General features: G+C 39.8%; 2 protein-coding genes across 5 annotated transcripts in view; one reads left to right on the plus strand and one right to left on the minus strand.

Annotated features, from left to right (window-relative positions):
* LOC106928882 (3',5'-cyclic-AMP phosphodiesterase 4C) overlaps window positions 1-9721 on the plus strand; it is a 120259-nt gene extending 110538 nt beyond the window's left edge. For all 4 annotated transcript variants that reach the window (XM_015005446.2, XM_015005450.2, XM_015005445.2 and 1 more), the window contains 3 exons: window positions 186-308; window positions 1056-1238; window positions 1963-9721. In XM_015005446.2, coding sequence (XP_014860932.1) covers window positions 186-308; window positions 1056-1238; window positions 1963-2529 — 873 coding nt within the window. In that variant the 3' untranslated portion in view covers window positions 2530-9721. The remainder of the gene's footprint in view (window positions 1-185; window positions 309-1055; window positions 1239-1962) is intronic.
* A 385-nt stretch (window positions 9722-10106) lies between these two features.
* Window positions 10107-11817, minus strand: ifi30b (IFI30 lysosomal thiol reductase b). Its single transcript, XM_015005452.2, has 7 exons — window positions 11592-11817; window positions 10997-11185; window positions 10846-10917; window positions 10674-10766; window positions 10459-10611; window positions 10280-10348; window positions 10107-10197 (listed from the first exon to the last, which is right to left on the minus strand). Exons 1-7 carry the CDS (start codon window positions 11730-11732, stop codon window positions 10129-10131), a joined length of 786 nt encoding a protein of 261 aa, XP_014860938.2. The 5' UTR covers window positions 11733-11817; the 3' UTR covers window positions 10107-10128.
* Window positions 11818-11882: the final 65 nt, after the last annotated feature.

Raw genomic sequence — 11882 nt, forward strand, 5'->3', positions numbered from 1 at the left:
ATCATATAGATTCAGTTTATCTCTTTGTGTGAATACTGCATGTAGGTTTTGCAAAAAAGGCCAAACATTTGGAGCTACAGCAACTTTCCATGTGTTAGTACCTTATGAATGTTGATGTTTAGTGATTAAACAGGTTTCATCTGTCTGGGATGATTTGAGATGTGCTGCTGCTTGGCTTTGTGCAGGTTCTGGCCACAGACATGTCCAAACACATGAACTTCTTGGCAGACATGAAGACGATGGTGGAGACCAAGAAAGTGACGAGTTTGGGAGTCCTGCTGCTAGACAATTATTCTGACCGCATCCAGGTAATGAAGTGCCAAATAATATGAAATAATTCGGACATTTCATTTTTATTTTAGAACTATTGTGCGTGTTTGTTGTTCAAAAGAAACACTGATGTGAAGGATTGAAACGCTTCAGCGTGTTTGCTAACTTTGAAAACATTTTTCCCCCTAAATTAATTTTTCCAAATAAATTCTAAACCACTAATTCTCTTGGTTTGACATTTGTGTTGAAGTTTTTGTTAGACTTAAGAATCCTTTAAGTAGTTAGACGGTTATATTCATGCTTTTATTTTGAAGTGGGTGAAGACTGTTTATGTTGCAGTTCCACTTCCTCTCCTTGCAAAATTTATTGAGAAAATTACAAGTATACAACAAAAAACATTACAAGTTAAACAAGTTAAACTTTACAAGTGTGCAGGTATACACCAAAAAACAAGAAGAATACAGCACTTAAATGAACAACCAGGACTGATAATTACACAAATACATGATGAACTCTTCATATATGAGTTGTTTTCAAAGCGTCCTCATCTTCTGCTTGTGACACATGGTTGAATTTAGCGTGTTAGCATTAGCTTCCCATAAATATCATGTTGGTGTAGCACTTTAGCATTAGCAGAACTAATGCTTATGATTAGTGCTTTAGTGGATCTGGTTGTAGAATGAAGTGCTTTCAGTTATTTTGGCTCATAAACACTATAGAAAATGTATTGTTTCATTGACGTATCTTCTGGCTCAGAAGTGTTTTTTGGGTTTCTTTTGCTTCAGGTTTTACAGAACATGGTCCACTGTGCTGACTTAAGTAACCCAACCAAACCACTGGAGCTGTATCGGAAATGGACGGACCGCATCATGGTGGAGTTCTTCACCCAGGGAGACCGAGAGCGGGATAAGGGGATGGAGATCAGTCCTATGTGCGACAAACACAACGCCTCCATAGAGAAGAGCCAAGTAAGTCAAGTCTGCACATCATATTGTGGAAAAGTTCATGTTTTTACAAGACAAATGGCCCAAACTTAGGCTGCGTTCACACTGCAGCCCGAAATGACTCAGTGTTTTGAGGTAATTCGACCCGTATCTGATCTTTTCATGACAGTCTGAACAACACAGATCAGATTCTTTTCAAATGCGACTCGGGCCACTTGGATGTCCGACACGTATCCGATTCAAACGTTCAGGTCGCATTCATCCTACCTGAACGTCACTGATTCTCAACAAATGTCAGTGTTCTGCATCCTGATACAGCGGGAAGAATAACAACAACCATGGTGGACTATAAAGAGGATTAAGTTGTTAATATTCTGGCTCTGGTTGGACAACAACTTCAGGATCGTAAGCTATGGTCCAGCGTTAGCATCCATGTTTACTTCAGCAAACACCGAGCACTTCTTCTTTTTATGGCGGCTGATAAAACATTGAGCACGCTCTCTGTGTGTGACATTATTGCGCCCTCTACTGCACATGCGGATCACTTTCACGTCGCTCTTCACACTGGAGATCACATTCAGATCCCATATATTTGGAAGTGTGAACGGCCACAGCCAAAAATGGGAATTTGGTCACTTTAGGCTGCAACGTGAACGTAGCTTTAGTCATTGGTTTTCCTCCGCAGTCTTCACAAGCTTTATCGGTTGGTTCTGGTTTCTCTTCAGTGTTTTTGTATTTTCCCACCCAGGTGGGGTTCATTGACTACATCGTCCACCCGCTGTGGGAGACCTGGGCTGACCTGGTGCACCCCGACGCCCAGGACATTCTGGACACGCTTGAAGACAACAGAGAGTGGTACCAGAGCATGATCCCCCGCAGCCCCTCGCCGACGAGCCCGGACGAGCCTCACGCTGAGGTGGGACCCGCAGCTGGCACTCCAGGGTCAGGAGGAGCCTTCCCTTCATCGGGAGGAGACAAATTCCAGTTTGAACTCACCTTGGAGGAGGAGGAGGAGGATGAAGAGGAGGCAGAGTCTGACCTCGAGAGCCCCTTGGAGGAGGAGTCTCTGACCAGTGGAGATCGGAGACACGATTCGTCCTCGCCGTCCCTGTCTCCAGACCCCCGCAGTGGCGGCAGCAGTAGGTACCGCCCTCCCTCCCCTCACCCGTCTCGGACCCTGAGTCTGGCCTCCATGTCGGTGCGGAGCCCCCACCCTCACAGGACGCTGGGCTCCCCGGAGCCGGAGGCTTCGGACAGGAACAGAGAGCTGAGCCAGGAGGGCGACGGCGTGGCCTGCCTGCGGATGGGAACGTAATGACCAGCAGGAGCCGCCCTGCCGCAGAGACATGAGCGCCGGCGGCGTCGGCAGGGCGAGCCTTCGCCAATAATGTCTGTAAAATCACCACAGTCCCTTTACACTGGAGACACCTTCTCTGGAGAGCAGAGGAGCAACTCGCCTCTGTGTTTTTCTTTCTTTTCCAGCAAGATGAAATGTTTTATCCTCTATCCGAGTGCCTGATAGGCCTTCCTGGTTTCCTGCAGCTTCAGCTGATGAATAATTGCTGCATTTGAACTGGGAAGAGTGGAATTAAGGCTTGTACTCACACAAAAGGTAACAAAACCTAAAAGGAAACGTCTTCCTCCAAAATAACTGTGACATCCGAGCATGAGCGGCGAATGAGGACTACAGTGGTGTGACAGGGTTTTGAAAATGATTTTGCACCATGGTTTTAATTTAGGATTTAGGATAATTAAGTTGGGATAGGTGAGTATGATTTATTTCTTTAAGAATGGCGTGTGAAATGAGTCAGTTAACCAAATACGGGATGTAGATGAGAAAATCGACGGACCTAACCTCAGGGTATGAAGTGAAGCATAAACCTAATGTAGCACAGGTGTACTAATCCCCCAACCCAAACCGTCTTTCCTGTTTGTCTCATTGAGGAATGAGACGTTGTCCAAAATGTGTGTCTTTACATTTATTTAAATCCCTTTAATAGAGAATTTGGCAGATGAAGCTTTCAGATACTCAAACCAGCTTGTAGCACCACAGGAACCGAACACTTTAGACTGAACCCCAGTCTCACCTGTTGAAAAGACACCAATGTATACTTAGTTTGAGCTTTATTCTATTTTCTACCGTATATTTTAAAATGTTTTAATTTCTGTACCGTTCCTCATTGTATGTTTGCTGGTCTCATGTGTGTTTTTGTGCTTAAGAAAAGCATTTTTTAATCAGGGTGCCTCCAGTCCGCAGTAGCACTTTACCGTCTTTACCGTTCTGCTCTCCTATTTAGTCACACAAAGGGCTTCACCCACTGTAGGCCTACTGATCACACACACAAAAAAACCTGTACAGGACATTGGACTACAGCTCTCAGAAGGCAGAGCAGGCCACAAACTTAACATCTTATGGACGAGCATGAACGATCCTGGCTCTCCAGCAGCTTCTAAAGCTACAAGTTAAAGGTTTCTGTTGTTTTAACGAAAATTAAAACCATCGTGTAAACCTTCTCACCATTAAAAGAAAGTACAATTTGCTATAAATCTGAGTTCATACAAAGAAAACTCTGGGTCTCCTTACATCGAGGTACACAGGGTTCCTACCCAGACTTGAAATAAATAAATTTTAAGATAAGCTTTGAAAAGGAAAATTGAGTTTGGAACAAAAATGCACCTTTAAGTCTCCAAGAGGTTATAAATGGGTAGTTCTCCCTTAATTAGAAGATTAAATAGTGCAAAAAAATGTTTTTCCTCTTTGTTAAATGCATCAAAATTAGGAACACTCACCATTTTTTATTCTGTAAATGCATCAGGCAGCCATGTATTTTAGGTGCATTTTGTCTACATTTTTCCAGGAATCAAGCTAGTTTTCATTTACTCTTCAAGAAAATAAACCTCAAATATGTTCTGGCAGAAACATGGCAGTTATAGATAAGTCTTATAAAAAATACTCTTTTTACAAAGTTGTTAAAAATGTCCTGACAGAAGAAAATGACACAATTTGTGAAATTAGCTCTGACTGCCGCTTCCAGAAAAGCACCATTCCCCTTCAGAACCAACCAATCAGAACCAGGAGGAGGGTCTCAGTGCTGTCGGCCATGCTCATGTATATAGCACCATTTGCAGAAAAACTGAACTTACTGAGTTTTTCTCAGAACTTCCTGCTGCAGCTTTAAATTACTCATATTACACCCTCAGCATCTCTGAAAGATTAATTCAACCTTTAAAGTAATTTATTAGATATTTAAACCAGACATGTTACAGAATTTTTCAGTGTTTTTGCTCCTCAATAGAAAATAAAACAAGCACAGCTGACATTTATTAAAGCGTTCAGATTCAAAAATAAGAAAATGTGTTGTTTTCTTTGTTTAATCGTCAGGACTGAAGGAATATGAATATTAAATTGTAGAATTTGCTCTCAGTTTGTCTGGATGCAAAAAGCTTTTTTCTACTCCACAAGTGAAAAGATGTTTCTTTCAAGATGTTTCTTGAAATGTGGAAAAGAAGACAATAAAATGCATTTAGACAAGAGTTTTGCACTAAAATTCCCAGGATATGTTAAAAAATACCTGCAGAAATGTAAGTAACGTATAAAACTGGAAACGTGTAGCAGCCCTGTGTAAAGCGACGTAACGGTTTAAAGCCGCAGCATGCCGTCCTCTCCAGGCTGCTGCATCCAGAGCGTCGCTGCGGCTGATCTTTGGTTGTGGTTGAGTTGGTGAAGCTCACGCTCTGTCCACTCTGTGCCTCTGAAGGAGAATGAAGTGTGTTTGGTTTGGTAATAACAGTTTTCTTTATTCATAAAAATCCCACTAAAGAAATCAAAACCTCAGTTAACCAGCGACAACTGTTGGTTCGCTATTGCATTAAAAAGAGGAACACAAAATCTGCACCAACTTATGAACTTCTTGTGGTTTTGTGTTTATTATTTAAGAGCTCCAGTTGTCGAAACAACTGAAAAGGACAAGAAAGAACATGTAAGTTGCTTGTCATGAGTTTTACACCTGCAAAGGATTTATGGTAAAGTTAATATATTTTCAGATTAATCTAATATGTATTTTACCTATTATGTATCACCAATGTGGCTTTTTTAAAATTGTCATAAAAACTAAATCGTCACACTAAGTCTGTGTGTCAAACACTAACAGATAAGGAGAAATATTGGAGCAGTATTTATACAAACACATACTTTTTGTTCTCTTTTTAAATTAAATGTTTATATACTTTTATTTCACGTTTTGGTTAACTCTTCACTTTTTGTTTTTGGTTAAGTAGATGTATCTTATTTCAATATGATGAACAAAAACTATGAATCAACAGACATAATTATTGTCTTTTACAGAACTCCGTATAGAGAAAACTGTACATTTCTTTAATTATTGCACAGACATTGTTTGTTGCTAATCTTAGTGTACATTTGTTAGACTTTTATTTTGAAAGGTTTTAATTGGTTTTAACATAACTGCCATGCAGGTGTGAAACCATAAGTAACAAATTACAGAAATTAGAAGCAAATTAGTTTTATTTTTTATTCAAGTTTTGTTTTCATTATTTGAGAATCTGACAGACTTTGGCTTTGAAATTATAATCATTTCTGAAACAAACAAGAAACTATAAAAAAAACTACAAGTAAGCAAACCCTGATAGGTGGAGATTCACCTTACGATCCACAGTTAAAACTGTTTTTCAATAACAATACTGATTGTTATTGAAATGCATTGAACTCGGACGTGACGCCATCCCAGATCCCGTCTTCAAACTCCAAACGCAGCGTGATTTTAGGATTGTTTTAGAAGGAGAATATTCGCTTTTAATGAAATGACCTCTTGAAAGCTTTTAAAAAACACTATGCTCTACCTGAATGATGCTAAGGTCAAGTAAAGCGATGCTGAGGATTTTTCAGACGGAGAATCGATTGAACAGATGGGATTTAAATATTAAATATTCATATTTTGATCACATGATTTGCAAACACAATGTTGTCAACTAAAGATTATCCAAATGCAACAATACGTTAGTACCAAAATTTGAAAAATAAAGTTTGTACTCACTTTTGGATTAATTTTGAACCAAAAGAGGAAAGTAATCTTATTAAAGAAGTGGAAACACCCAAACCAAACCGAACCACACCTCAAACATCAGCCACAGGTTAAAGTTTGCTGTCTAACTTTAAGCATTTTATGTTTTGTCACGTTACAAATGAAGATGTCAGGAACAACAGAAGAATGCTTCCTTGTGCCAACAGGGGCTGCTGCAGAGCTGAGACACCAGTTCAAGAAGGTTGGGACTTTGTGTAAAAATGTAAATAAAAACTGCATAAAATATGTTAGAAACCCATATTTTACTCACAATGGAGTGAACCTCCCTTTTAAATTTATAAACATTTTTTACATTTCTATTTTGAGACCAGAAGACAGTTTTTAATCTTTTAATTATTTGACGAATGATAGATGATACGATGTTCCGTCTTCCCAGTTCTGCATTAGGGAACATTTTTCCATCTTTTTTTCTTTTTATACCAAATTTTATTCCTGATCTACTGACAATAAATCTTAGCAGCTGCAAAATGCTCCTCCAGCAGCTTAGTGTTTAAAACCTCTTACCTCTGCAATTTTTTCTTTATGTCCTTTTTTCCAGATGCCACCATATTTCTTTTTTTTTTCCCTCATGAGGTTTTTTGATTTCTTAATTTTCACTTTTATGTTTACAGTTTTTCGTGAATCCAGGTGCATCTCAGCAATCATTACAGTAATTTTTGAAAGTGAAAGCTTTTATGGATTCATTACACAGTGAGTGTTATATTCCTGGCATTTATTTGTCTTAGGTTAGTTAATCATAACTACTAGATAATAACCAACCAAAATTGACCTATTTTTAACTTTGGGATGTTCAAAAAGACAACAAAAAAAAGATTTTTAATACAGGAATGTTTTGGTATGTCATACAAAATCACAAGAAAAACTCACAAGAAGATTAAGCCACCTGTATTCAAACATGGAAAGTTCAGTGGAAGGAAAAACTGGGCTAGAGACAAACTTAAAATTACCTGCAATAATCACTTATGTCTCCCTGTATGTAATGAATCAACATAATGCCTTAGTTTAATTTGCCGAGATGCACCTGTTTATCTTATCGGGTTTACCTTTATATTTCAGACACTTTTTATGTTTTACACAGTGTCCCAACTCTTAAGGAACTGGAGTCGCACATTGGTTAGCGTTAAACAAAGCAGGTTGTGTCCCGTCAGGTTAGGAGCGTCAACCTGCTCGACCGGGAAGAAAACCGTGCCACAAGTGTTGAAAACACACAAAACACCTGCCAGCCTACGAAGTTGTACATTTTTACACTAGAGATTTTAAACTGATGATTGTATCAAAGTCATTAACTTTATAAGTGTTAGTTTTTACAAATGAAACATAACAGTATTTAAAGCAGGCTTTTTCATAGGTTTCTGTGCAGCGTAGAGAGCAGCCCTTTGCTAACCCCGATAGCTGAGAATGTTTGTAGTTTCATGACTTTCATCTCTTTCTATACCAAGTAAGTTTGGAGTCTAGAGCGCATAGAGAGACCAGGCAGTTAGCGAGCACTACAAAAGATCATTTACTTCCTGGTTAGGCAGTTGTAGGAAACAATAGTCTTAACAGTATTTTTTTTTTTTTAGGTAGTAAGCTTTATCGATCGGCCTTACGTGTGATAGGTTTGAGCCTCGTGTTAAAGGACCATTGTGCTGTTTTTTGTTTCGTTGGATGCTGACCTTCAAACTGTTTTTCACCCCTAAAGAAATCAGATTGGGTTTCAACTAGAAAATGTTTTTTAGCTGTTAACCTATCAGTTAGGATTCCTGACAAAAATCAAAAATATGTTTTAATTTTTAAAGTCTAAATGAATACCCTTTACATGATGAAAATGCCATCTATATCTTATAATTTAATACTTTCTTACCTTTTGCATCCGACATGCTGAAAACACAGAATCTCCTGGCATTTTGTGGACCATTCCAAAATACTTCAGATTGTTGATTTTTATTTTGTTAAACGTTTTGGTTTCCAAAGAGTAAAAGGTCCCAAAACGAGAATCCGTCTACATCAGTGGTTCCCAAACTTTTTCTCCTGTGCCCCCCCAGTGATTTCCAAAGATTTTCTAGGCCCCCGCCCCTATGGATTACAAATGCCTGTCTGGTTGAACGACACGTGTGAGGGGGAGAGAGAGGATTCTTAGAGACTCCCTGTCTCTAAGAACGGGGTGGGGGCCAAAATGAACGTATGTAGCTGAACATAAACATCGGTAGCCTACAGGCTACTTGTTAAGCGTAAGGTGCTGTATTGATATTAGCTAGCTAGTCATCTTTTAGCTAACATTACCTGCATCCAACAGGTTTACTCAACAGTCGGTTAGTTTGGGGAAAAAACTGAAAAGTTCTTTGCGTTTTGCTGCCATGATTCTAACACACCTGCGTAGCTCCGCACAGCAGGTCTCCTTCACTGCCACACAGGTGTAAACCCAGCGCGAGCGTCGTAGCGTTCATGTTGCGTTTAAAGGCGATTCCGAAAAACAGGTTACATGTTAACGACGGATTAAACAGTTTTAACTGCTGATAAACGTGACACAGGACACAGATATGGGAAGTGTAGAAGCCCCTACTGTATCAAATTGACATAGGAATAACAGAGAGTTGGCCGTTCTAAGGTAAAAACCGAGCGCATACAGCGTTCGTTTTGTTTTTTCATCCAGACGGCTTCCCGGGCCCCCCCTGCAATGGCACGCCCCACAGTTTGGGAACCTCTGGTCTACATTATCTAAGCTCATGGGATATGGACCAAAACAAGATTCTGGATACAAATGACAGAAATGAGCTTTTGAAAAAAAAATTTAAAAGTTACTTTTCTATTAGCAATTTTTAATGCAGCCTTAATTTTCAAAATCTTTCATCTTTTGATTGAAAATTTTACAATGCGAAGGACATTTTTACCATTTAGTCTTTGTAAAACAAAAACTCACTGAGCTTCAAGTATTTTCCTTATTGCAGAGAAGCTTTTGAAAAATGATGCATTGGTGGCATTTTCATCATGGATTCTTTAAAACTTGTTTTTAGACCCACATCCCCCAGTCTGAGGCGTCAGCTTGTTGAACTCAGCACCGTGGCTCAACACAGGACAGACAACAGCGCCACTTAGTGTTAAGTGTGTTAGTTGGCAGGAGAGTTCCTGCTTTCATTTAATGCTGATACTGCCTTCATTCTTGTTAATGCAGTCTTTTGGTTTCAGTGTCGTGCAAATGTCTAAAGATATATTTATTCTTTAAATGTGTCAAGAACAAGTACTGTAAGACAATGACTGATTTTATGTTCCAGAGCCTAAAAACAAGTATGCTTTACTTGTATGTACTCGTCTGCCACTCCAATGTTTTTGTCAGAAATTTTTATTTTGCTTTTGAAGCCAAAAGATTCTCGGGAGTTCAGGGTGTTTTATGTGAAAATGCCAATAAACTAAATGGAAATTTATAAACTGTTTTGTTTCTTTCCATAAGAGAAAATTGAGTTAATCTGGTTTCTAGAGTGAAGAAATTAGCTTTTGAAGATGGTGTCATCAAAAAGTTTGGCAAACAAAGCAATACTGCCACCAACTTTAAGTGTGAACACTGCAATCTCTTCTCATACAAATTACACTAAAAGGATACTGCCTGGTAGATTTTACTTTGCCTTTTTTAAATATGAGCTAGTTTTGACAGGATTCATGAAACACTTCCAGTATTCAGTTGAAATTAGCAATACAATGGATCAGCTATGGAAAATTTAATGCAATATGATTGTCCATAAAATAGAACAGTTTCCAACAGCATTTTTCCAGCCACCAAAACAGAAACAAAGTCCAATGACATTATCTTTTAGTCATTCAGACACGTTTAAGTGAATTCATTCTGCCAAGCAGCCGCTTCTGCTCAGTTTAACCGGGGCGCCGGTGCAGACTGGAGGCTTCACTCCCTGTGGGTGATTAAAACAGTTATACCACCACATTAAATTTTACTTTTCAGTGGGGAAAGGAAAAAACCTAGATAGTCCTCACCTTGTAGCGATCACAGACCAGACGAAACAATGAGGATGTGGTCTTTGCTTCAGTCTCTTCTGTGTACTCCTGCAACATGATGATTAAAGACATTTATAAATATAAAGCCAGCCTTCAGCAAAGTCACAGAACTAATCAAGAGTCTGGACACAGCAACAGTGTCACTAGCTATGTTTTACCCCATCAATCGTGATCCAAGGAACGTGCGTGTGAGCCGGGTTCAGAGCTCTGGTCATGACGGCGTAACCGTGCATCAGCTTGTAACCCAGACGTCCGGTGGCACATGCATCAACAGTGACCCAGGATACGGAGGGAGCATACAGCTGCAGACACTTTAAAAGATGAACGGTTAGCATCAAGCTACCAGACATGAAACAAGAAGTTAAACACTCACTGGCTCTGCAGCATCCAGGACATTTGCAGCAGACTCCATGCAGTAGATGACCTGAAATGCCAGTGAGGTTCCAGTCAAATGGATAATGCAGGCCTGAAGGAGGGAGACAGATGAAGGAAGTCTGTGCATAAATGTTAAACCAGTTAAGTGCAGGAGTTTTTTTTCCCCAAACCTGAATCATGTTTCCTCTGCATTCAGGTTCTCCATGTTGGCAGCTGAAGGGACGGTTTACAGATAAAACTTCCTGAAGAAAAATTTCATTGAAACAGTCAAGATGTTTTAAACATGGCCCAAGCAGTCCATTACCCTCATCTGATTTGTACCTTGGCGTTCCCATAAGGAACCAGAGTGAGGGACATGATGTCCTGCAGCATTGTCCAGGTGGGGAACAGCTGCTTGGTGATGAAGCGTCTGCAGTCTGGACACAGGCTCTCATAGTACAGCGTGAGGGCGACACGAGGAACCGTCTGGTTTGGCTTAATGGCACCAAGCTCCATACATTGCTTCTGGACCTACAAACATGAAAACCAGGGTACAAGAGGCATTTCCTTTGACCAAGTTTGGGTTGTTTGACCCAGAGCTGCTCTGCCTGGTCACATGAAGAGCCACTGGTTCCTAATTTCTGAAGCATGACTTTCATTTGAAATTAGACCAGAGGACACTGCAAACAAACCTTCAGGGCTTTCAGAAATAAAATAAAACCCCAAACAGACATTTAAGAGGTTTTATACACAGTAAGAACATAGTATTGATAAAGTTTGCAGAAAACTTTACTTACCTCCCCACCAGGCAATTACAGAAACCTCACATTTAAATACACTTTGCATATCAATATTAAACATCTTTGTCATTTTTGGTCCTCTGAACATTTTACTTTGAAATATAGTACAGTAAATTAAACACAGCCAACGCTCTCACCTTGCATTCTATGGCGATCTCCAGAGACCGACACCACTGAGACGGAGGGTAACGGCAGGCCGGTTTGGGATGAGAAAGCTCAAAACTTTTATGTTTGGTAGAGAGCAGGAAAAGCACAGCAAGGATGCACAAAACCTTCATGATTATTACGAGGAAAAATATCCACACAGCTCCAAGACAGACAGCCAGAGAAGACTGAGAGAGCCCCTCCTCCAGAGAGCTGCTTAAAGTCATCACCAGCATCATCAGCTGATGAACACCAGGTGTTGCAGATCCAACCCACATTTCTGA

The sequence above is a fragment of the Poecilia mexicana genome, unplaced genomic scaffold, assembly GCF_051168715.1.
Source record: "Poecilia mexicana isolate PSO_F unplaced genomic scaffold, ASM5116871v1 scaffold_4, whole genome shotgun sequence".
In the NCBI taxonomy this organism is placed as follows: Eukaryota; Metazoa; Chordata; class Actinopteri; order Cyprinodontiformes; family Poeciliidae; genus Poecilia; species Poecilia mexicana.